This window comes from Arvicola amphibius, chromosome 1, assembly GCF_903992535.2.
Source record: "Arvicola amphibius chromosome 1, mArvAmp1.2, whole genome shotgun sequence".
NCBI lineage: Eukaryota > Metazoa > Chordata > Mammalia > Rodentia > Cricetidae > Arvicola > Arvicola amphibius.
This window is the reverse complement of record NC_052047.1, coordinates 175,125,054-175,148,703: the sequence shown is the minus strand read 5'-3', so window position 1 is coordinate 175,148,703 and position 23,650 is coordinate 175,125,054. Positions and strand designations below refer to the sequence as shown.

General features: G+C 42.2%; 2 protein-coding genes across 3 annotated transcripts; both read right to left on the bottom strand.

Moving 5' to 3' along the window:
• Positions 1–3,905: 3,905 nt before the first annotated feature.
• Positions 3,906–8,632, bottom strand: Ifit3 (interferon induced protein with tetratricopeptide repeats 3). Of its 2 annotated transcripts, none has more exons than XM_038345166.1 (2): positions 8,571–8,632; positions 3,906–5,178 (listed from the first exon to the last, which is right to left on the bottom strand). In XM_038345166.1, the coding sequence occupies exon 2, from the start codon at positions 5,082–5,084 to the stop codon at positions 3,912–3,914; it is 1,173 nt and encodes a 390-aa protein (XP_038201094.1). In that variant the 5' UTR covers positions 5,085–5,178; positions 8,571–8,632; the 3' UTR covers positions 3,906–3,911. The 2 variants fall into 2 exon arrangements, with proteins under 2 accessions (XP_038201094.1, XP_038201086.1); XM_038345158.1 differs by having other exon boundaries at positions 8,440–8,578.
• Positions 8,633–14,494: 5,862 nt separating this feature from the next.
• Positions 14,495–23,400, bottom strand: LOC119820033 (interferon-induced protein with tetratricopeptide repeats 2-like). Its single transcript, XM_038338278.2, is given in 3 exon segments — positions 14,495–16,308; positions 16,310–17,609; positions 23,335–23,400. Coding segments are annotated over 3 exon segments (1,398 nt in total). The 5' UTR covers positions 23,340–23,400; the 3' UTR covers positions 14,495–16,215.
• Positions 23,401–23,650: the final 250 nt, after the last annotated feature.

Genomic DNA, 23,650 nt, shown 5'->3' with positions numbered 1-23,650 from the left:
TGATGTCTCTTAGAGATGCTATGAGAAGGCCCTGAGACTCACTGAAGCATTGAACTCCGGGTTTTGAAGCATAGCTCACAAAGTGACATATTAAGTGTTCTCAAGGCTCATCATTCTCCTCTTCTTTGTAGCTGTTGCCTTAAATATGCAGAACCTGATGCAAATAATCAGGAAGGACAGGTTACAGATCAGAAGATTTAAGTAAAGTGGAACAAAACCCTTATAATTCTGTCCAAAAGTCAGAATTATATGCTATTCTCATGATACTAAGGGATTTTAAAAAATTTTTCAACATAGTTACTGATTTGTAATATGCAGAAAGAGTTGTTTTGCACATTGAAACCACTGAATTTATACCAGATGACACAGAATTGACTTTGTTATTTATTCAGGTTCAAGATATAATCAAGAATTGGCTTCATCTTAAATACATAACACATACCTGATTCCATAAGGGTCTGTCAGGACTTCTAGCACAAGTTAACGCAGAAATTGATCGATTATTGATTGGAGATGTGCTGAAGACCTCAGAATTTCATAAAAATATTATGTCAATATCAAGGTTTTTAAAAAAGGACTTTTCTATTACATGGCAAAATTATAAGGAAATGTCCTACTTGTCCTTTATACAACCAAGGACTATTGCCTGCAGGAAGTAATCCAAAGAGTTTTCAAAAGGAATGAAATCTGGCAAATGGATGTTCCATTTTGTAGAATTTGTAAAATCTGTAAAAATATGTACATCACATCATTGATATCTATTTATGTTTTCAATGGAAAACTGCTTTGAGTTCAGAGAAAGCTGATTCAGTAATCACACATTTACTAGAAGTTATGGCCATCATGGGTACACCTGCACAAATAAAAACAGACAATGCTCCAGCATATGTTTCTAAGAAAAAGAAACAGTTTTTTACTTACTATAGTACAAAGCGTATTACAGTATGCCACACAATCCTACAGGTCAGCAGTTATAGAAAGATCAAATTGAACTATAAAGGCTAAGTTAAAGAAACTGAAAGGGATGAAAACTACCCCCAGAAATGATTGCATAATGCTTTATTAACCATGAATTTTCTTAATGCTAATGAGAAAGGAACAACAGCTGCAGAGAGACACTGGATAATTAAAAAAAATTTTCTGAATTAAATATGCCAGTATATGTCAAGGATGTGTTGACCCTAGAACGGAAACCAGGAGATGTGCTATGTTGGCGAAGGGGTTTTGCTCTTGTTTCCACAGGAGAAGAAAAGCTCTGAAACCATCAAAATTAATCAAGATTTGGTTTGAAAAAGAGAAACCTCATGATAAAGAGAAATGACAGTTCATCCACAGAGATGAAATCCACAGGTTGTAAGGAAACCTTATAAGGCTTTGAGCAGGGTTCTGTCCTTGTCTTTGCAGGAAAACACCCATCCTTGAAAAGTCAAGAAACCTTTGGCTACCTAAATGCTTAAAGAAGAAAGATACCTACCAAGAAAGAATCACAAGCAAAGAGAATCGGACTTATTATATCCTCCACAGGGTAAGATCTCACTACCTAAATGTGTATATATATGATAGTAGTCGCAGACCATTAAAAGTCAAAGCAGGCTTTGAGGTTAGGCAGTGGCTCCCCTTCTCTAAATCCAAGCATGCTGTTAAAAAAAAAATCCTGAGTTTCTGTCTCGTATCAGGAGCCACTTGGTATAGGAGAGAAGGAAGATAAAATCTAGGGACTATCAAAAAATCTACTTTCAAAAACTTTACTTCTCCCCATACCGATTTTTTTCTCTATGATAACTTTCATTGAATATATATCTACAGAAATTCAAACTTTCTGCTTTGATATGAATAAAGTTTAAGTTTTCCACAATGAACAATAAATTTTCCTGCAGTAATCTTTGCAGTCTCCAGGAAGAAAATGGGGCCGCACAACAATTCCACCTGGTTGATATGATGCCATTATATTATGCTGATAGCATCACTTTAAGATCAATTTTGGGACATAAACTACTAAAGATGATTCCAAATTGACTAGCTGAGATGGTGCACCTTCTTACAATGTTCTGGCCAGAGCTGCAACTAAGAACTTCAGAAAAACCTTACCAAATACTCAGAGACTATCTGCAATTGTACCAGACAATAATTTTGAAAATTAATCAACATTTTAGTTTTTACAGTATCCTACAGAAATAACATTGCCCCCAGGGCAGGTAGAAGTAATTCTAGAATGTGACATCTGCTCTCCCAAAAAACTTTGTCCTCACGTTAAGAACATCTGCTAGGGGTTGGTTATAAGTGATATAGGATTGGGGGTAGAAACGAAGTAAGCACAGGAATCTCTTTTGAAAAAAAAAAAAGGAATGGATGGGATAGGGTAATAGGTAGATTAGTGTATCTACTTGCAAGCCATTATTTATAGACAATTTACATTGGTAGAGATTCTTGTATAGTGATACAAATTCAAATTATATTTGTTATATTGAATATACTCCTGTTTCTGTTTACAATAATTGTTCCCCCAATCAAAGTTATTTTGTCAGATTTAAAGCATGCATGTTTCTACCTCTGCTTAAGATATCTTGTATATTGATACAATTTAAATATACTTATAAATAAATGATAAAGAGATTCAAGAGCTGAGCATGGAGCCATAAACCTAAAATCCCAGAACTAGGGAGGCTGATTCCAGAGATCTGTGAATTTGAGACACAAAGAATTCCAGGCAAACCTGCGCTACAAAGGAAAACCTACCTGAAAACGACAGCAGCAATCCAGTCTGCAAAGGAAGAGGATGAAAAGTTAGGAGATTCTTCTGATGGCTGAGTGAAATGAAGCCCTCAGTGACAGAAGCTGACAAGTTTGAGTGACCCATTGCCACCCTGGATGGACCTTGTCCTTTAGCAAGACTAGTCCCAGTGTCTTCACACACCAATGGGAGGGGATGCACTCAGCTGTCTCTGAGTCCTTAAAAAATGTGGCCAAAGAATCAGCTGCTAACTGTGCCCAGACCTCAGCTGGATCTTGGGGACTGGAAGGAGAGTGTCAGTTCCTAGAGCCTCTGATTAGAGCTGGATTGGCTCAGTGATCAGGCAGATATCCCAAGTTTTGGACAGTGTGTTATGTGTTCATAATTTTCCATAAAAAAAACCTTTAAAATGTCTTTAAAATTTCACACACGTATATAATGTATTTTGGTCATATCCATCCCAACCACCTCCCTCTCTATTTTCCTAGTCCTTCCGAACATGTTTCCCTTCCAACTTCTTGTCCTCTCTTTTTCATAAATAACTGCCATCTGCTCCTTAGAAAGGGATGTAGAACTCAGAAGCCACCCCCATTCCTCGCAGAAGAAACGTTGAGAATTACTATTACTGTCTTAGTTTGCTGTTCCCTACCACCACACACACAATTATCTGTATTCTGAGTTGAAACTTTGAGATTTATTATAGAATTTCAGTTTGTCATACATATTCACCGTAGGATCATTGTCAGGAACACATCTAAATGCATGGTAGAACAAAAGAAAAGGGAGCAAAGGATATTCTAGTGTTAAACAAAAGTGTTATATGAGCTTGTTTCTCTGGGCCATTAGTGGAAGACCTGTTGACTGGGAAATCACACTTCTAGGATGGACAGGGGAGTCAGGAAGAGAAAGCAGTTCTTTAAAAGTGTTCCTTAAAGCAATTAAGCCAGAGCAGCCTGCTCAGCAACACTTGACAGAAAAAGCTTCTCCATGTCCAAACCTTGTAGCAACCACTCCACAGCAAACTTCTCTCACAGTGCAGAGTTGAGCGCCTGCACTCTGGTACACTTCCTGTTGTCCTCGGGCTCAGGTGCCATCAAGAAAAGGCTGTCTGTGCCTCCAAGAGTGTCCCTGCCCACCCCCTCCCCCCGCCCACTTCCCACCCCCACCCCCAGGTTCTGACTTATTCCCTGGAGAGGCCAAGACCCAGTGCATTTTGCTCCTGCAAGTTTTCATCTGCGGCCTTTGCTTGCTCTTTCACCTCTTCCTTCTCAATGGATTTTTCACTTCTCTGAGACTGCAGGAAATCTTTCAGAGCAGCGAGGTCGGCCGACTTCCGATGATCCTTCTGGAGGTCGCAATAGCGCTGGTAGAGCTGCTCTTCCTCAGCAGGGGGACTCTCCTTGCTGAAGATCAACTGATAGCATCGTTCTACTTCCGGGAAATCGATGAGATCTGAGTAGGAGTTCAGAGGACTTCGCCTCCTCTGAAGAGCCTGGCGCATGTATTCCGTCGTCAGTCTTCTCAGTTCCTCCATGATCCCCTTGCTCTCATGGGTTTCAGCATCTCCTGGGTTCTGCAATTGCTCCAGTTTCTCCCTGTAATGGGCCATGACCGAGCAGTAGAGGGGACTCTTGTGTGCCGTGGATCTTAGTGCTCTTACAAGAAGTTCAATAGCTCTGTCTAGGTTACCCTTTCTCCTGAAAAACTGGACTGCCTTTTGCAGGACATCTGTTTGATTAGGAGCTGTTCTCAGGGCATCTTCAATCAATTGCTCCCCTTCAGCTTCTTCTCCCTTCCTCTGCAGTTTCAGGGCCAAGAGAGCTTTGACATACTGGTTCTTAGAATTCAGCTCCATGGCCTGCTTCAGAGCATCAACAGGGAACTGCTTCTCCGGGTTTTCTTCTAGATGGTATTTGGCAATTGCAAGGCCAGAAGAGCACTCTGGATCACTAGGCTTCTCTTCCAGAGCCTTTTCAAAACACATTTTAGCTCTCTCATTCCTTCCACACTTTAGGCGTGTCCATCCTTCCTCACAGTCAAGTTCCGGACATTCCATGCTGTAAGGATTTGCAAACTTCTTGCACACATGTCTCACCTTGTCAACATAAGCCTGGGCTTCTGAAAGCCGGCCCATGTGATAGTAGACCCAAGCATAGTTTCCCCAGGTGACTAGACATCTCATTTCTGCTTGATCATCCTGCTTGGGCTTCAGTAAGTCTTCAGCTTGCCCTAAGCACTTCAGGGCTGCCTCGTTTTCACCATCTAGGTGTTTTATATATGCCAGCAAGTTGTACATTGTCGCTTTGTGCTCAGAGTTTAAAAATTCAATCTGGTTACACACTCTGTCTTCCATATGAGTTGAGATACTTCCTTCCCTGAATAAGTTCCAGGTGAAATGGCACTTCAGCTGTGGAAGGATTTTTTCCAGAAAGTTCCTGGTGTCCTCACTGTGGAGAAAACAGACATGGATACTATGATGAGCACCCACACATCTTATGTATCCCTTGATGGTTAGTTTTACTTGTTAGCTTGACTGAGCCCCCAAGAGACTGAAAAACTATCTTCTTGTGGATGTTGGACTGAGCATACAGGGTGAACCATGGGCTCTAGGCTGTATTTGCTCTCTGGCTATACTTTGCAGTTGCTAGGTTCTCAAACATCCATTAAACATTCAAGATTTGTTCACGTTTGCACCCTTTCCACTCTTCCCACCTGCCTGCCACTGCTTTCTGTTGTCCCCGTGCAGAGTTTCACACATCTGATGCACGTGGCGTTTTTCACAACCTGTGATCTGTATTAAATAGCCCCATCACTTGGCCCTCTCCCCTTAAGCCCTATCTCAGATCTGCTCAATCAATAGTTTAGAAATCCTGGAAATTTGCCTTTTCATTTTACAAAAGTCAATTATTATTATTAGGGCACATAGTACAATTTGAGAGGCTGTAATACTCTGTCTCTACTCCTGGTTTACAGGGTAGAGGGAACCTAGCAGGTCACTCAGAGGACGGTCCTGATAACATGCTGCTCTATTTTGATAAAACAAATTTCTAAGCTGAGTGTGTTCGTGCACATCTTCAATCCCAGCACTTGGGAGGAAGAAGTAGGCTGATCTCTGTGAGTCCGAGGCCAGCCAGGGTGACAAAATTAGACCTTGTCTCAAAAAAAATTTTTTTAAGATAAAGTAAAATAAATAAGTAAATTCAGCTCTAAGTGATCTAATCACATACCAGAGTTTTAGATTACAGAATTAATAATAAACACACTTGATGAAGATTCAGGATACTGATAAGCAGATAACCACAAAACAGCAATCCCCAAATCCTGGTTTAGTCTTTTTAACTATTAGAAAATATGGTGGAAGCAGAACCCCAGGAGATGCCTCCTCGGTCTCAGATTTCATGGGCCAGATTGTTCATGAAGGGGCTTCCCTGCCTGCAGCTCTCACCTGCTTGTTCTTCCTCGAACTAACTGTAAAGGAGAAAGATGCTGTAATGGTTAATTTTCCTTGTCAATCTGATGAGATTTTTAATTGCCACAGAAACACACCTTTGGGCATCTCTGGAAGTTAAATCCTGAAAGATTTAACTGGGCAGTGAAAACTCATCCTAAGTGTCGGAGGCACCGCCCTAACAAACACCATAAGAACAGGCTGGGTTCCAGCATTCACATATCTCTGCTTCCTGATTGAACAGAGTATGACCAGCTTATGTTGTTGCCGCCATGTCTTCTCTGCCAAGCCTGCACCCTGACACTGTGAGCAAAAGCAAACCTTTCTCCCTTAAGTTGCTTTCATCAGATATTTTGTCACAGTGGACCAAGCCAAGTAACTAATACAGAGGCACAGACATAATGCACACATTGTGAGACAGGTCATGAGAAAGTTGGACAAACGCACATTTAATCTCTAGACACTGAAAGACAACAGCTAGAAAAGCTGTCCATAGAACTAAAGCTTTTCATGCGACTTTGCCTCCTGCCCAGTCTACCCCGAAGGTACCAGCTGCCTTTCTTTACCCCATTGCAGGGAGCCGATTTGCTGGCCGCCATTACAAGATGGCTCTGAGCCCCTGCACCACCGAATAAACAACTCCATATATGGCAAGGCTGTAGATGGAACCTCTCGCATGCGCAGTAGTGCGCAGTAATTTTGGCCAATCCCCGGGAAAGACGAGCGAGTAGCCAATCCAGGCACGACCCGTGTCCGCTCTCCCTATATAAGCGGCTGCCGTTTAGTGCTCTGGGCCCTTCGCTTCCTGCTCTCCCTACAACCAAGAGGCTCCATTAAAGCGTGATTTGAGAAGAATCCTCGACTCGGTGGTCGTTCTTCCCTGCTGGCCAGAGGGGTTCGCCGCACCCCATGTTGTGATTTTAAACATTACTGGGAAGAGCAGCTCATGCTGCCTCTGTCCTCACAGAATTCAATGATGTAGACTTCTGATCAGTGTAGTCTAAAGTTCTCAGACCTGCTTAGATTGGTGACTCTGGAAATTCCCAAGCACAAACCACAATAAGGCCCCTGTGCAGGCTAGCCACTAAGGTTCTGGGCAGATCTTGGCTTTCTGGTCAGTCACACTCACCACTAACCCCAGTCGTCTCCCAGGCCGATTATATAGGAAGAAGTAACCCAGAGTAGTTGTAATTCCAGCTCTGACTTTGTTAAATATTTGTAATCTTTGGGGGCTGAGGGCAGAGATAACTGTCTTTTTTCTTTCCCTCAAAGTAGCATCTGCCTTCCCTGGGCCATAATTGCCACAATCCTTCCCTGATAGATATTTGGTGGGAAAGGTACCATTTCTTTTATTCTTTCTAAGGCTCCACCAATGACAGAACCTCAGCAGGTAGAGTTACATTTAAGAAAATCACATTTGCTATGATTTTTTTCCTTACAGTCTAATGCACTTACTTTAGGGGGATAATTTGCTAAGTCTCAACAAATGTGTATATCTTTGTACCCACCTAGACTCCTTATAGGTTACTTCAGGCATCCCATAGGATGCCTGTGTGGACTTCATACACTATCATTATCCCCTCTAGGCACCACTGTTCTGCTTCCTGTAACTAGAAATTCGGCAGTTTATATTTTTGAGGGAGAAAATTGTTTTCTCCTGTCCTCCAGCATTTCACAGTCATAAAAATAACTAAATATTGAGGCTTGGTTTCATATAAAAATTATTTTTTTAAAGAACCCACAAAACTAAAAACCTTGCTCATCTCTAAGAATCATTTATTCTACCTCAATCCTGAAGTGATCAAACATTTCAGCACCTTGAGTTGAATTTGCAGTACTAATTCCAACTCTCCATACTATTTTCTGGAAAAGGAAGGTTTCCTTTGACCACACACACACACACACACACACACACAAACACACACACACACACACACACACACACACACTGAGCTTTCAGTGACTTGATCTCTTTCAATAACATCAAGAGGAAAGTCCAGTAAGAGCAATTGCATTAGTACTAGCAATGAGTCATATTTTGTCTCTGGGTGGATCTTACCATACTTTAAAGCCCCTCTCCTAGCTCAGGAATTAGTGCCATCCAGTGAGCAGCTTTAGAAATGGCAGGGTCTTGCACATGCCCTCCAAAAGCCATGCTAATTCAGGTGTGTTGGATCTATGAGCAACCAGACAACTTCAGAAACTCAATGCAGAGAGCAGCGCTGTGCATCATCTACTGTGAACCCGAGATTGCACTGACCTCATGATGACGACTTGCTTCTGTGCTGCTGGGGAAAAGCTGGGTGTGGGCTGAGAGGTTCAGAAATCTCAGTCTCCTGCAGGGGGACACTGAGAGGACTATATAAAGGGCTGGTGGAGGGAGGAACTCACCAGCGGACGGACGCTCTCCTGTTTCTAGGGGTTTGTGTTTGTGTAAGAGAAGAGGAAACTGAAAAGTGAAACTGACTTAAAATCAACCAGAAGAGGAAAAAGAAACTTAATCCCGAGACCTCTGGGACCCAGCCAGTTTCCCAGCCTGAGGCAACACAAAGCAAAGCTAGGCTGACACATGGTGTTTATGAAAGCAGAGTCCCACGAGACAGTTATTGTTGTAGTTTAAAAAGCGGCTGAGAGAGTAAGACACCATGCAACAGGGTTCACATGGAGAGGTTTTTTATTATTATTATTATTTTTTTTTTTTTTTTTTTTTTGGTTTTTCGAGACAGGGTTTCTCTGTGGCTTTGGAGCCTGTCCTGGAACTAGCTCTGTAGACCAGGCTGGTCTCGAACGGAGAGGTTTTTTTAATAGGAGAAAAGGGAATGGGAGAGAGGAGGGAGGGGGAGACTGGCCTCTGGAGACAGGAACAGCAGGAGAGAGAGGCAAAGAGAGAGACAGAGGGATGACAGAGACAGGCAGAGAAGCAGAGAGAAAAGAGAGGAAGAGAAAGAGAGAGAGACAAGAGAGAGAAAGGGATGGGGGTGGGCAAGGCCCGCTGTTTAAAGGGGAACACAGTGAATGTGCTCAGGAGGTGCTCTTAGTGATTACAGCCAAGGAAGTGTCCTGTCAGGACCCCAAGGGCAGGCCAGTACAGATGTTGAAATGGTAACAGAGTTCAAATTCAGACATTACTGCTATGTGCCAGGAAGCAGACATGAACTTAGATGGCTGTGGAATTCTGGTTGGTTGTTTTGCTTAGCAACTTGCTACTGCTAATTGAATAAGAGGTTAAGTGCTCTCCTGTTAGACCCACTGCGTTTGCCTTTAGCCTGTCCTTTGGAAGGCTTCACTTAGCAGAGGCACTAAAAGTACAGCCTTTTGGAAGATCTCATGTGGTTCTGTTATTCAGAACTCAGTGCCTGATTTTGACCTACTGGGACTTGAAACCTTAAACACCAGGCCAAAGAGGATGTGCCGGTATCCTTTTCTTTCTTTGCTCTGATTAATAGGAAACTATGTGTAGAATATTTGCAAGTTGTAAGCATATCAGTTTTAAAGATGTTGTTTAGGGGTACAGAAAAGGTCAGAGCAACAGAAGGGGTTAAGTCAGGCAAAGTGCACATGGACTCAGTTGTTTCCTCTTCTCAGAATATAAGAGGTTCTGGTTGACTAATTGATCAGTTGGTTGGTTGATCGACTGACTGACTGATTTCTCTCTCTCTCCCTCCCTCTCCCTCTCCCTCTCCCCCCCCCCCCCGTCTCTCTCTTGCAAGCACAGAGGCCAAAGAGGATATTATATCTCCTGGAGCTGGAGTTGTAGGTGTCTGAGCTACTTAGCTTGGATGCTGAGCATCAAACTCAGGTCCTCTGTAAGAGCAGCAAGTCCTCTTGGCTACTGAGACATCTCCTCAGTCTTCAGGAGAGCATTCCATAACAAGTATTTTCTACCACTGTAGAATGAATTCTCCATAGTCTTGGTTCTTGTTTTACTCTAGTACCTGACTCAAGAGGTACACTGTATTTTGCCATGTATTAGTAACAATTGCATGTGGTAACTAGACAACATTATTTGATATTAGCCATTTCTCTTATTAGTGGAAAAAATTGACTTTTTTGGTAGTAAAATAAGAGCCTCCTCTTTAAGAAGTGTGTAAAAAATAAAAGGTTGTCTTCAAATTCATCGAAACATTTAAAGTCAAATGTATCTGAGAACTCTGTCTTTCTGAGAATGGTGCTTCAGCTTAGGCATCTTCTTGACCCTCGGGCAGCTGTTCTTGCTTGCTGCTTCTCACGATACACCTACATCTATTTGTTGAAGAGAAGATGAGTCACAGGACACACCATCATATGCTAGACATATTCATGACCTCTTCAGTCTTGATACGAAAGGCTCATCTCTACAACGTTAATCTGTAAATGCAATTTCAAGCACCTGGCATTGATTCAGGAATGATTTTGGTCAATTGAAGCAGACAACAAATTACCTATCTTATGCAGATAAATAATGTAACAGGGTGTAATAAAGACTTAGCTTTTCTCAATCAAGCACCTGAGGAGCTTGAGTCTTTGCTACTGTTCTCTGAGCTAAATATTAATGAAGGAAAACAACCTTTTCATTTACAGCCCTTGCCGCTCTATGCACAGAGTCACAGCACAAAGTCATGAGCCAAAGATAACCTCCAGATAATCTTCATGATTGTAGGCACAAAGCCACGGCCTCCCAGCGTGTAGGAACTCATTCTAGCCAAAGGAAGTTATACTGGCATGTTGAAGAGTTAGCGTTCTGTACTCTCACGTTCTACTGTGACAGTATTTAAAACAGTCAGGATATGGAAATGTAGTACTTTTAATGGAATTACTCCCCCCCCCAATAATCTCATAAGGAGTGACACTATTAGGAGGTGTGGCTTTGTTGAAGTGGGGGTGGCCTTGTTGGAGGCAGTGTGTCACTGTGGGGGCAGACTTTGAGGTTTTTTATGCTTAGGATTCTGCTGGGAGTCTCAGTCAATTTCCCATTGTCGGCAAGATGTAGCACTCCTGGCTCCAGCACCACATCTGCCTGCAGTCATGATGATAGTGACAGCCTCTGAAACTGTAAGTGATCCACCTCAAATAAATGTTGTACTTTCTAGCAATTGCCATGATCTCAGTGTCTTTGCACAGCAATGAGAGTTCTAATTGAAAGACTGAAAACAACTTAATGTCCATCAATATATGAATAGAAAAAGAAAACACAGGCTGGGCCGTGGTAGCGCACGCCTTTAATCCCAGCACTTGGGAGGCAGAGGCAGGCAGATCTCTGTGAGTTCAAGGCCAGCCTGGTCTACAAGAGCTAGTTCCAGGATAGGCTCCAAAGCTACAGGGAAACCCTGCCCCACCCCCCAAAAAAGAAAAGAAAACACAGTATTTATGTCATTATATATATATGCACATACACACATTACATACACCATAGTATCCACAAGCACACACATTTACACACAACGAAATGCATAAGCACATACACAAGTACACACTAGTGGAATGCATAAGTACACACACACACACACACACACACACACACACACACACTCTAGAATACTACCCAGTCTTTAAAAGGAGAAGATTCTGAGATTTTCAGCAACATGAATATGTCTGAAGGTTTTCATAGGAAGCAAAACAACCTGGACACAGAGGAAGTATCATAGGATTTCATGTATTTGCAGAACCTAAAAATGAACTTAGGAATCAGAGACCTTGAAGGGTTATACCCAGGTTGCGATGGAGTTAGGGACTGAGGGGTCATGTGTTTAAGGTTATACAACTTAAGTTTTTACTCTTTTTTTATTTAAATGAATTGTATTTTGAATTAAAGTGTTGTTTTTATTAATCTTTAATTACATGTGTGTGTTTCCACAAGTGCATGGGTATAATATCCAGAGACCAGAAAGGGCATCAGAGTCCCTGGAGGTGGAATTGCAAGCAGTTGTTGAGTCACCTGTTTGGGTGCTGGAAACAGTCTGGGTCCTCTGAAAGGGCACCAAACACTTATTTCTGAATCATTTCTGCAGCCCATTAAATTTAATGTAAAGACAGAGGCCGCTGGAAGGGAAGCAGAGAAGCTTTCTAAGAGATCCTGATTAGAGTATCATCTGTGCAAATAGTTGAGCGCAACATGCAGCAGCCTACAAGTATCTTGGCAACTTCCAGATTCAGGATGGGCTGGAATTTCTATTTAAAAAATTTATCCAGTTCAGAATGAACTTAGGAATCAGAGATGCAAACTGTGGCATGCTCTAGTGTTTTCAACAGATGAGGCCGGAATGCAGGCCTTGGGTTGGTGTTCCATTTGTGTGCTCCATACTCTGCTTTGCAAAACTGGCCCAATAGTTCCTGAAGAGGAAAGGCAGAAGTGGCACTTAGTTTCACAAACCTTTAATAAATCCCGTCCTGATTTCCAATCTTAAGTCCTTGCACTAGGTATCTAAAGGGAGGTGTGGTGAACAAATGAGAATGCCCGATATCTGCTGTACTTCGGTACATCTAAGAATCTCAGTCCGGTTTCCTCTGAAGCCCCACCCCATACAAAAGTGCAATTATCAGCAAAGAGGCAGCCACACTGTAAATCATAGAAAAATTTTCTTGCTAAGCCTAAGACTCTTCTCTGAGATAGGTGATGGGGTAATGTGAGAAAAGAGGGCCGAGGTTATGTAGTCTTTAGTTGGAAGTCCCATTCCCCAGTTGGTATCAGGCTGATGGTACCCATGGGACAGATGCTAACTAAAACAAGTCTCAATGGGACTGAAACACTCCTGTGGTTTCTGCTCTCACTGGATGAAGATAGTGTGAGTCTACTGGCATGGACTGATGTGGTTTGGATATGGAATGTTCCAGAAAGCCTCCCACTTAGACGGGTCTGGAGGGTCCCCATAGTTCCGACCACTGAGTTTCCTAACATGATGGCCTCACTGGAAAATGGTGGAAACTTGTGGATGAAGTAGTAAATCACTGGATGCACGTACTTGGGGATGCGACCTTGTCTCAGGCCATCCTTCGCCTCACTCCTGCCTCTCTGGACTCCACGACATAAGTGTTCCCTTCAGCATGCCCCTCTGCTGCCACAATCCCAGAAAATACACAGCCAACAAATCACGGCAGCAACCTGAGACCATCAATCAATATCCACCCTCCCTCCTTCATGATTTCTCTCAGGTGTTTGTCACAGCAAGGGAGAAGTGTCAGGGAGTTGGGGAGGGATGGGGGGGGAATGAAAGCAGTCATGACTCAGTCGACTGGCTCTGACCCTGACAGAGAAAAAGGACAAGAAGAAGAAGCTGAGAGGGGGCTTTTCACCATGGGAAGTCATTATTTGAAAGCAAGCTAGAGATGACAGACATTTTCTCGCTCCTTCACTCACACAAACACACCTGAGAACATCCTTGACACTCACAGTGCCAACCCAAGCAGGGACCAGAGACATACATAAGCAGGTTTGTGGTCAAGCAATGTTCATATGTAGGGCTGGAGCAAGATGAACAGCAGGTTGAGTCCCAGCATTTTACAGGCTTGCTTGTTAGCACTTAGGGCAGCTTTGTTGGGGATTATCAGTTACCTTGGTGAATATATGAGAAAAGATGTAAGAGAGAGACCAAATCATCTCTCTTGACTGATGCTGAAGGAGTGAAGTGGGAAGCCAAGGGACCCAAGGCCAGGAGGGCACACGTGTGCCAACTGCACTACCAGGGTCACATTTACTGTTACACCTTCTTTGCTAACAGATACAAGTTTGCATTTCAAAAACTGGAAAGCCTTAATCACAGTCCAGCCTGTTCAAGGTTGTATAAGACACAATGATGCTATTTTCCTTCAGAGAAGTATCTGAGGCCTAGGAATGTATTGTGACTTAACTCTTCTCTAGAAATGGAGGAAGAGTGCAGGCATTTCTGGTTTCCTTCCCACATTCCCCTCTTAAGAAATATCAGCATCACAGGTTTTCATGTCTGATTCATAAATTGTCACGTCCTCGTATAGCCCTAGGGAGAGGAATGCCATTTCCTGAAGATGTGGTCCAGTTATGTCCTATAATCTATCCAGGGTCTTTGACTGGGTTCTTGCCTTGAATTCCTGTCTGGGCTTCCCTCAGCAATAGACTGTAACTTGTTAGCTATATAGACCTTCATGTTGTTTTAGTCTGTGTTTTGTCCCAGCAACAGGAGGGGAAACAAGGATAAAAGTCAAGATCAAGTGTGTTCCTGTGCAGATATCAGACATCAAATCTAAAAAGAACAGACACTTCAGGCAGCAAAATAATTAATGCCACTCTTTCTTATTAGTACTTAAGTCTAAGACAGTGAGAGTACAGTAAAATTTTTATTCAGCCAGAACACTGCTCAATGTTCTATCATGTGTTATTCATTAAATTTATTATTTTTCCAGAAATTCAAATGCTGTCTACTGATGGACTTAAGCACATACAAAACCCTTTAATATTTAAAATAACAGGGAACATTGTTACAGCTGTCAGAATGTCCAGTTTTAAGAACCTATTAATCTAATATATTCTAATTGCTGATAAAATGTTCATATATACTTAGAAGAAAACTAACGCTGATGGAGAAACATTTTCTACCCCAGAGGTGGTTGTCAGCCTCATGTTGGGCCAATCGCCTCTCTGCTGCTGCACATCAACCTTGAGGTTTAGGCCATTCCAGATCTACCGAGGAAATGCCAGTCATCAGTTTCGTGATGTTCCTGAGTATTTTTCAGAGCGCAAAGAAGTTTTTATATTCCTTGGTATGCAACATTTCTAATGGAAGAAAGAATTCTCCCTCTAGTACCCATGCCACTTCCTACCACCAGGCCTCAGTTACCAAGTTATTCTCCCACCCAGTGTCCTTCCTAGCATCTCTAATGCAGGTTCATTATAGCACTGCTGAATAAGGGAAGTATTCACATGACAGGGACATCTTCCTAATAGTGACTATAAACTGTTTCTTCATGGCTTTATAATCATCAAGGATGAATCAACATTCTCTTCATCTCCACTGGAGTTTCCACTCAAGTTTGAAATAAATATTTATTTCAATTGTCACGATGGTAGACAGAATTCCTCCCCCCCCCCTTATTTTCATGCAGCGCCACACTCATAGAGAAAGCAGAGTCGGGAAGAAGTCTCCCCTTGTGCCTCCCTCAAGTCTGACAATGTAATCGTCTGACTCTATTGGTTTGCACAGATACGGCCCTTCTTACTTTCTCTGTTCTCAGTTCTCCAATTATGTTGCCATCTGAGCTAATGTTGAAAATAAACTCACGATTATGGGACACTGTAAATTGATGACTGGCTGGTAAATTGGAGGAAGGATTTTGTCCATCAGCTTTTGTTGTTTCTTGTTTGTTTTTAGACCTGAAACTCACCATTCAGTTTCTATTTTGAGCTCAACTAATATTGAGCACTATTTTGTAAGCTTTGAAATTATACAGTAAAACAAAATCCCTACCTTCCGTGCTTTAGAAATGTGTGCTAATAGTGGCTATATAGGTATATACAATCCAAACTAACAAGATAATGTACAAAATCATTAAATATTGACATGTATAATTCTCACCACCCTCCACCACCCATTTCAGGTCATGCTCAGACTAACTTCCAACTCATAGTAATCCTCCTGTCTCCGCTCCCAAGTGCTGGAATTATTGTCTTGAGCAACTGCCCCTGGCTCCTGAGTTTTTTGATGGGCACTGTTATCTATGTAGAACAAGGCTGTGCAATTGCTAAAATAACTCAAGGATGGAAAACTCACCCATGTGAGGAATTTGGCTGCTTTGAATAATTCCAGAAACAAACCCAAGAGAAGCAACCAAAGAGGGTGATTAAAGAGTTGCTACCATGGGAACTGTTTCTAAGAAATAGAAAGAGATCTACGCTGTTTGCCAGGTTCTTGTATCTATGCCTACAGCTGGTCCTCTCTAGGAGATCTTTCAGATCCAGCAATTCAGATGCTAACATTTGAGAGCAGGGTGCCAGTCCGTGCTCAGTCCATGAAGCTGTTAAATACTTTGAATGGACTTGGTAAGGGTTCAGTTTCATTATACCAGTAGTACTGTGGGCACCGTGTCACCCCTATCCATTGCCTTCCTCATGCAAAGATGCTGAAGGAGCAGCCTTCTCCTCAGAGTCCTTAACAGCTTGCTGGCCTTCTTCACTCAATTCCCCGAAGAAACCCCAAGATGTGCAAGGCCTCAGAATCAAATTTATTTTTTCTAAGTCGCCTTTGGGCAATTTGTTGAAGTTTGCTTTTCATTTTTTCTTTAGACTTCGTCTCCGGCCTTATTTTCACACCCTCCATAAAATGATGGATGGCCTTGTCTTCACACTTCATTTGAAACAACTGGAAATTGCCATAGTCTAAGTGGAGAAACTGTTTAAGGCCTGGACTGAGCTCCTTCTTAAATTCTTTCTGGAAGTAATATTCAGCTTTTTCATACTGGTTAGCTATGGCATAAAGTCCAGCAAGGTAGCTACAGGAACGTTTCAGCATTCCCTTAGTCTCATCTGCTTTCTTTAAGTGCTTAATTGCCAGCTGTGTTAGTTCCTGTAACTTCTCTTGATTCCCATTCAATTCAGCTTCCTTTGTGTAAGCTATTTCTAGGACTTTTGACCTATAGCAGCACCCAATATGGTAATGCACATAGGCATTGTTTGGCAGGCGTTCTAAAGCTTTTGTAAGCAGCTGTATGGCTCTGTCCACATCATGTGTCTTGTAATAAAGCTTGGCTGCACTGAGCAGCACATCTGTCGCACTTGGGGCTTTCCTTACGGCTTCTTCAACTAGTTCCCATGCTTGGTTTTCATGCATTCTCTCAAGCTTCAGTGCCAAGAGGACCTTAAGATAAGAGTTGTCAGGAGACAATCTAATAGCTTGTTTCAAGGAACCAATAGAGTCCTGCTGTGCTGGCCAGTAGTCCAGACGGTAGCTTGCCATGGCCCATCCAGAGGTGAATTCTGGGTTCTCTGGCTTCTTTTCCAGAGCCTTCTCAAAACACACCTTCACTCTCTCATTTTGGTTCTGGGTGCACTTTAATCGGGCCCACCCTTCCTCACAGTCAAGCTCAGGACTCTCGATCCTGTAGGGACTGGAAAACTTCTCACAGACCCCTCTCACCTTGTCAAGGTAAGCCTGTGCTTTTGAGAGTTGGCCCATGTGATAGTAAACCCAAGCATAGTTTCCCCAGGTGACCAGACTTCTGATTTCTACTTGGTCAGGATGCTGTTGCCGGATGAAACATTCAGCATCCTCTAAACACTTCAGTGCTGCCTCGTTTTGGCCTCTGAGGTGCTTGACATAGGCCAGGATGTTGCACATCGTGGCTTTACACTCACTGTTCTGAAACTCATCCTTGTTAAACACCCTGTCCTCAAACTCATCCAAGGACTCATCTCCCGCTATCAAGTTCCAGGTGAAATGGCATTTTAGCTGCTGGAGCCTGTTCTCCAAGGATTTCTTTATGGGTGTGCTGTGGGACAGAAAAAAAAAAAGAAACAGTTATTTGGGAACATGTGTGACACCACACATGTTCACCTGTCAAGGAGTGGGATCACAGCAAATATTCTTTTCCTTCTAAAGAGTGTTCATCTAAACATAACCAAGGTATACACTTTCCTTTCCTTTCTTCCATTACTTGTTATTTTTCTGAATTACTTATAATGATACAAGAGTTTGCTAATTTTAGGCAGAAAAACTGACAGAAGGAAGTGAGTCAGTCCTAGATGGCATTTGTGTTTCCTAGAAAGACTGTTTCTGTTAGCTAGTTCCTGCCTTTGTGTTGGAGGGTCACTGTGGACCCCAGCACAGCTCCAGTGTTATTCCTGGAGCTTTTTATTTAGAGATAGTAACTGAATTTCTTCTTACAAAATCCCACCACAATTCTTCATAGACCTTGAAAGAACAATACTCAACTTCATATGGAAAAACAGAAAACCCAGAATGGTTTCAACAATCTTGTACAATAATGGATCGTCTAGAGGCATCACCATCCCTGAATTTAAACTCTACTATAAAGCTGTAGTTACAAAACCAACTTTCTATTGGTATAAAAACACATACATGGACCAATGGAATCGAATCAAAGACCCTGACATTCATCCACACACCTATAAACACCTGTTTGTTTGTTTTTTATAAAGACACCAACGTAGAACAGTGGAAAACAGAAAGCATCTTTAACAAATAGAGCTTGCATAAGTGGATGTCAACATGTATTAGATTACAAATAGATGGATAACTATTGCATGTGCAAAACTCATGTCCAAATGGATCAACAACCTCTACATAAATCCAGTTAATCTGAACCTGATAGAAGAGAAAGTGGGAAGTAGCCTTGAACTCACTGGCACAGGAGACTACCAGTATCACGGACACAGAGATACACCAGTATCACTGACACAGAGAACAACAGTAAATAAATGGGACTTTCTGAAACAGAAAAGCTTCTGTAAGGCAAAGAACATGGTAAATAATCAAAACGACAGCCTACAGAATGGGTAAAGATCTTTAGGAGCCCTACACCTGAGAGAGGGCTGATCTCCAAAATATTTAAAGAACATAAGAAAGAACTGGATATCAAAATAGAAAATAATCCAATTCAAAAATGGGGTACAGAGCTAAACAGAATTCTCATTCTTAATCATCAGGGAAATGCAAATCAAAATGACTCTGAGATACCATCTTATACCTGTCAGAATGACTAAGATCAAAAATACTGAGGACTTCTTATACTGGAGAGGATGTGGAGTCAGGAGAACACTCCTTCACTGGGAGTGCAAACTTGCACAGCCACTTTGGAAATCAGTATGGCAGTTTTTCACAAAATTGGGAATCAATCTACCTCAACACCTGGCAATACCACTCCTGGGCATATATACCCAAAGGATACTCAATCATACTGTAAGGACTTTTGCTCAACAATGTTCATAGTAGCAATATTCAAAATAGTCAGAAACTGGAAACAACCTAGATACCCCTCAACTGAAGCATGAATGAGTGTAGGAGGTACTTCTGTTTATGTATTGCTTTGATTGGTTAATGAATAAAGAAACTACCTTGGCCTTTTGATGGGGCAGAACTTAGGTAGACAGGGAAAACAGAACTGAATGCTGGGAGGAGGAAGGGCAGAGTCAGAGAAGCCATGGATCCGCCACCTATGACAGACACTGGTTAGAATCTCTGGCAAGCCGCTGCCATGTGGTGATGCACAGATTAATGGAGATGGGTTAAATTAATATGTAAGAGTTAGCCAATAAGACGTTACAGCTAATGGCCCAGCAGTGTGTTAATTAATACAGTTTTTGTGTGGTTATTTCAGGTGTAAGCTAGCTGAGAAGCTGGGACAAACAAGTGGGCCCCTCCCTCCTACAAATGGATAAAGAAAATTTGCACAATGCAGTATTACTTCAGTGTAACAAAAAACTATGACATCATGAAATGGAACTAGACAGACAAGTGGATGGAACTAGAAAAAAAAACATCCTTAGTGAGGTAACCCAGACTCAGATAGAGAAACAAAGTATGTAGACACTCGTAAGTGGATTTGTGACATAAAACAAAGGATCACAGAGTACAATCCTCAGTTCCAGAGAAGCTAGGTAACAAGAAAGACCCTAATAGGTACACATGGATTTCCCTGGGAAGGGGAAGTAGACGAGTAATTCCTGGGTAAACTGCAGGCAAGGGAATATGGTAACGGGGGGGGGGGGATGGGAGATGAGAACATGAGGGAATGGGACGGTCGAGGGGGAGAGGGTTGGAATGGGAGAGCAATGAAAGAGAGATTGATAGAGCCACTATGGGGTAAGGGAGAAACTTGGTGCTAGAGAAATTCCCAAGAATCCACAAAAATGACCTCAGCTAATACTTCCAGCTAATACCATTCAAGAGAATGCCCAAACTGGGCTTCCTCTCTAATCAGATTGGTGAATATGTCAACTATCATCATAGAGCCTCCATCCAGTAACTGTTGGAACTAGACCCAGACTTCTACAACCAAGCACCAGGGCAAGCTCCAGGAATCCAATCAAAGAGAGGGAGGAGGGAATATATGAACAAGGGAGGTCAGGATCATAATGGAGAAATCTAAAGAGACAGCAGAACCAAGCTTGTGGATACTCAAGAACTCTAGACTGACAGCTGTGGAGCCTCCCTGGCACCAAACTAGGCCCTCCATTGTGGGAGACAATGGTGAAACTTGGACGATCTGAGGGGCCCCTGGCAGTAGGACCAGGATCAGTCCCTGGTGCATGAGCTAGCTTCTTGGAGCCCATTCTCTATGGTGGGATGCCATGCTCAGCCTTAATGCAGAGGGGAGAGGCTTAGTCTTGCCCCAACTCAATAATACCAGACTCTGTTGACTCCCATTGGGAGCCCTTATCCATTGGGAGGTGAGGGGTGCAACAGAGAACTATGGTTGAAATGTAAGGTGAAATTTAAAAAATAAATTAAAAAATCATCACTTCTTTACTCTTAACTTCTTATCCACCATTGAAATTTGAAAATCTTAACTACATGTTTGTATTCTATTGATATTCACAGAGATGAGCTTAAATTCTCTGTTATCTTAGAAACTCAAATCCACTTTATTTCTTTCCGTTCTCTTTTAAAAGCCAATTGTTTTCTATTTCCCATTATTCTAAATTTTAAAAAAATTTAAGGAAGAATGGTTTATTTTGATTTGTGATATAAAAGGATTCTGTCCATCTTGACAGAGAAGGATTGGTGGATTCCATGACAGCAGAAGCATGTGACTGGACCTCCTCACTTCCCAGGGAATCAGGAAGCAAAGAGTAGGGATTGTGGGACTCATCTGTTTCTTTTCTTTAACTACAAGATTTTTAAGAAGTATGTGTATATGTCTATGTGGGGGTATGAGCATGCCAGTGTGGTATCCACAGAGGCCAGCAGAGGGCACTGTATTCATTGGAATTGGAACTACAGTTAGTTGTGAGTCATCTGATATGGGATCAGGGAACAGAACTCTACTCCTCTAGAAGGGCAGTATTTGTCTGTAATTGCCAATCTGTCTCTCCATCCCAGTCCAATTTTTAATATACCTTTAATGTGCTTTGTTTAGTCTAGCTTCTTGAAATTTTATCACATTACTTGTATCTTTTATTTAAATATTTTTACTCTCTTCTGTTGTTGGATTACTCTGCTAACCATTTATTGTTAAAAGATAGTTACTATCTTTGTTTTAAGTTCTTTTATTTTGCATCTTGTACTTTGCATTGGATGCCCCTTCCCCTGCCTTCTTCTCTCTGTTTCATTGCCCTCATTCCTGTCTCAAAGCCTCCATGTGCAGTGTTCCCACTTTCACTTTATATCACATGTGCTCTGGTGCCTCCCCCATCCCCTCTCTTTTATATCACATGTGCTCTGGTGCCTCCCCCACCCCTTCTCTTTTATATCACATGTGCTCTGGTGCCTCCCCCACCCCTTCTCTTTTATATCACATGTGCTCTGGTGCCTCCCCCACCCCTTCTCTTTTATATCACATGTGCTCTGGTGCCTCCCCCACCCCTTCTCTTTTATATCACATGTGCTCTGGTGCCTCCCCCACCCCTTCTCTTTTATATCATCACATGTGCTCTGGTGCCTCCCCCACCCCTTCTCTTTTATAACACATGTGTTCTGGTGCCTCCCCCACCCCTTCTCTTTTATATCACATGTGCTCTGGTGCCTCCCCCACCCCTTCTCTTTTATATCACATGTGCTCTGGTGCCTCCCCCACCCCTTCTCTTTTATATCACATGTGCTCTGGTGCCTCCCCCACCCCTTCTCTTTTATATCACATGTGCTCTGGTGCCTCCCCCACCCCTTCTCTTTTATATCACATGTGCTCTGGTACCTCCCCCCTCCCCCTTCTCTTTTATATCACATGTGCTCTGGTGCCTCCCCCACCCCTTCTCTTTTATATCACATGTGCTCTGGTGCCTTCCCCCACCCCCTCTCTTATTTTTAATCATTCTTGATTTTTACCCATTCAACCAACTTTGGGATATCTCATCTATTAATTGTATTCTATATGCTAGCAATACCTCAAACCTTTATTTCACAATGAAATGTAGTCTCCATACCCCTACCCCATTTCTACTTTTTACATTGGCGATGTCTCATTTTGATAGTTTACTCATACTTTCACATTATTATTTTAATTTCCCTTTGAATTTTATTCTCTCGGGTTTATAAATGTTTTTGCCAGGGATAGGAAGTGTGGCTGCTGGAGAAGCTTATAGGCATTTAGTGCCTTTTCTGTGGCAGAGAACTCTTATTTTCCCCCTTACAGTACCATTGTGGCTCTTAAAGATTTTTTCTTTTTCATCCTTCAAGATTCACTTTAGAGCCACAGACAGAAAAAGAAATAAGCAGGAAGCAAACAAAACCAGCACAGATGCCTCTGGAATATTGTGTATTCTCACTTACTTTTTCCCACGCTGTTTATAAATCAGCTATGTATTGTAATATTGCAGTTTCTGACTTGAACAATTGATAGCTGGAAAGCCACATAGAGTGACAAAGATCATGTCTGAATCGTACTGGCCGTACTCAGCCCCTGTCTCAGGCTTTTCAGCCTTACACCTTGCAACCACACATATTTTTGTTGGGCCAGAGATAGAGTTACCAGACAGAAGACAGAGCTGAAGGCAGTGTGTGGGAGAAACTCCTTCCCTCCAGTGCTCTCTTTAGTTAGCAATGCTCCTGCAATTCTGAGATTAATCGAGCAATTACAAGTAAAATTCAGATGAGGGAGAAGCAGCATTAGTAATCTAAGTACATTTTTAAAAGTAAAGAAATCATAAAAGAACATTGTTAAATAATATTTTTATTAGATACTCTCAATTTAATTTTGCAACCGGGTGGCAGGGAGAGGAAGAGAGAGAGAGAGAGAGAGAGAGAGAGAGAGAGAGAGAGAGAGAGAGAGAGAATTCATAAGAACAATTCTCCCAGATCTATTTTTCTAAAAGTCCCTGATAGATCAAACAACTCTGTGATGTCAGCTCTCAGCTGCCAGATAAGCAGACCTGGAGGAAGCCACAGGGCATCTCTAGGACAGATTGACAGCTGTAGAGACAGAGGTGTGAAAGGTAAAAACAAGACAGGCCTCTCTTGGGACCTTGGCTGCTTAGGATTTGCCTCTGTCATCAAGGCTGACTGCATTCTCCTCACCAGCAGAGAAAGGGAGGGCATACCTCATGGTTGCTGTGCCTCTCAGCTGTGTTGAAGGGCTCAGAGCGGCTGCAGGCAGCTGCAGACAATCTCTTCCTCTGACTCCTAAGGAAGTGCTACAGACCCATATATATCACCAGCAGCTGCTTTCCTTTCCTGTTTCTCTGCAGCTGACCCCACAGAAGAGAAATCGAAACCAGAAAGTAAATTTACTTTTAATGGACACTTTTAATGGACTTTTAATGGACAAATGAGTTGAAAGAGAGAAAAAAAAGAAAGAAAAGAAAGAAAGAAAGAAAGAAAGAAAGAAAGAAAGAAAGAAAGAAAGAAAGAAAAAAG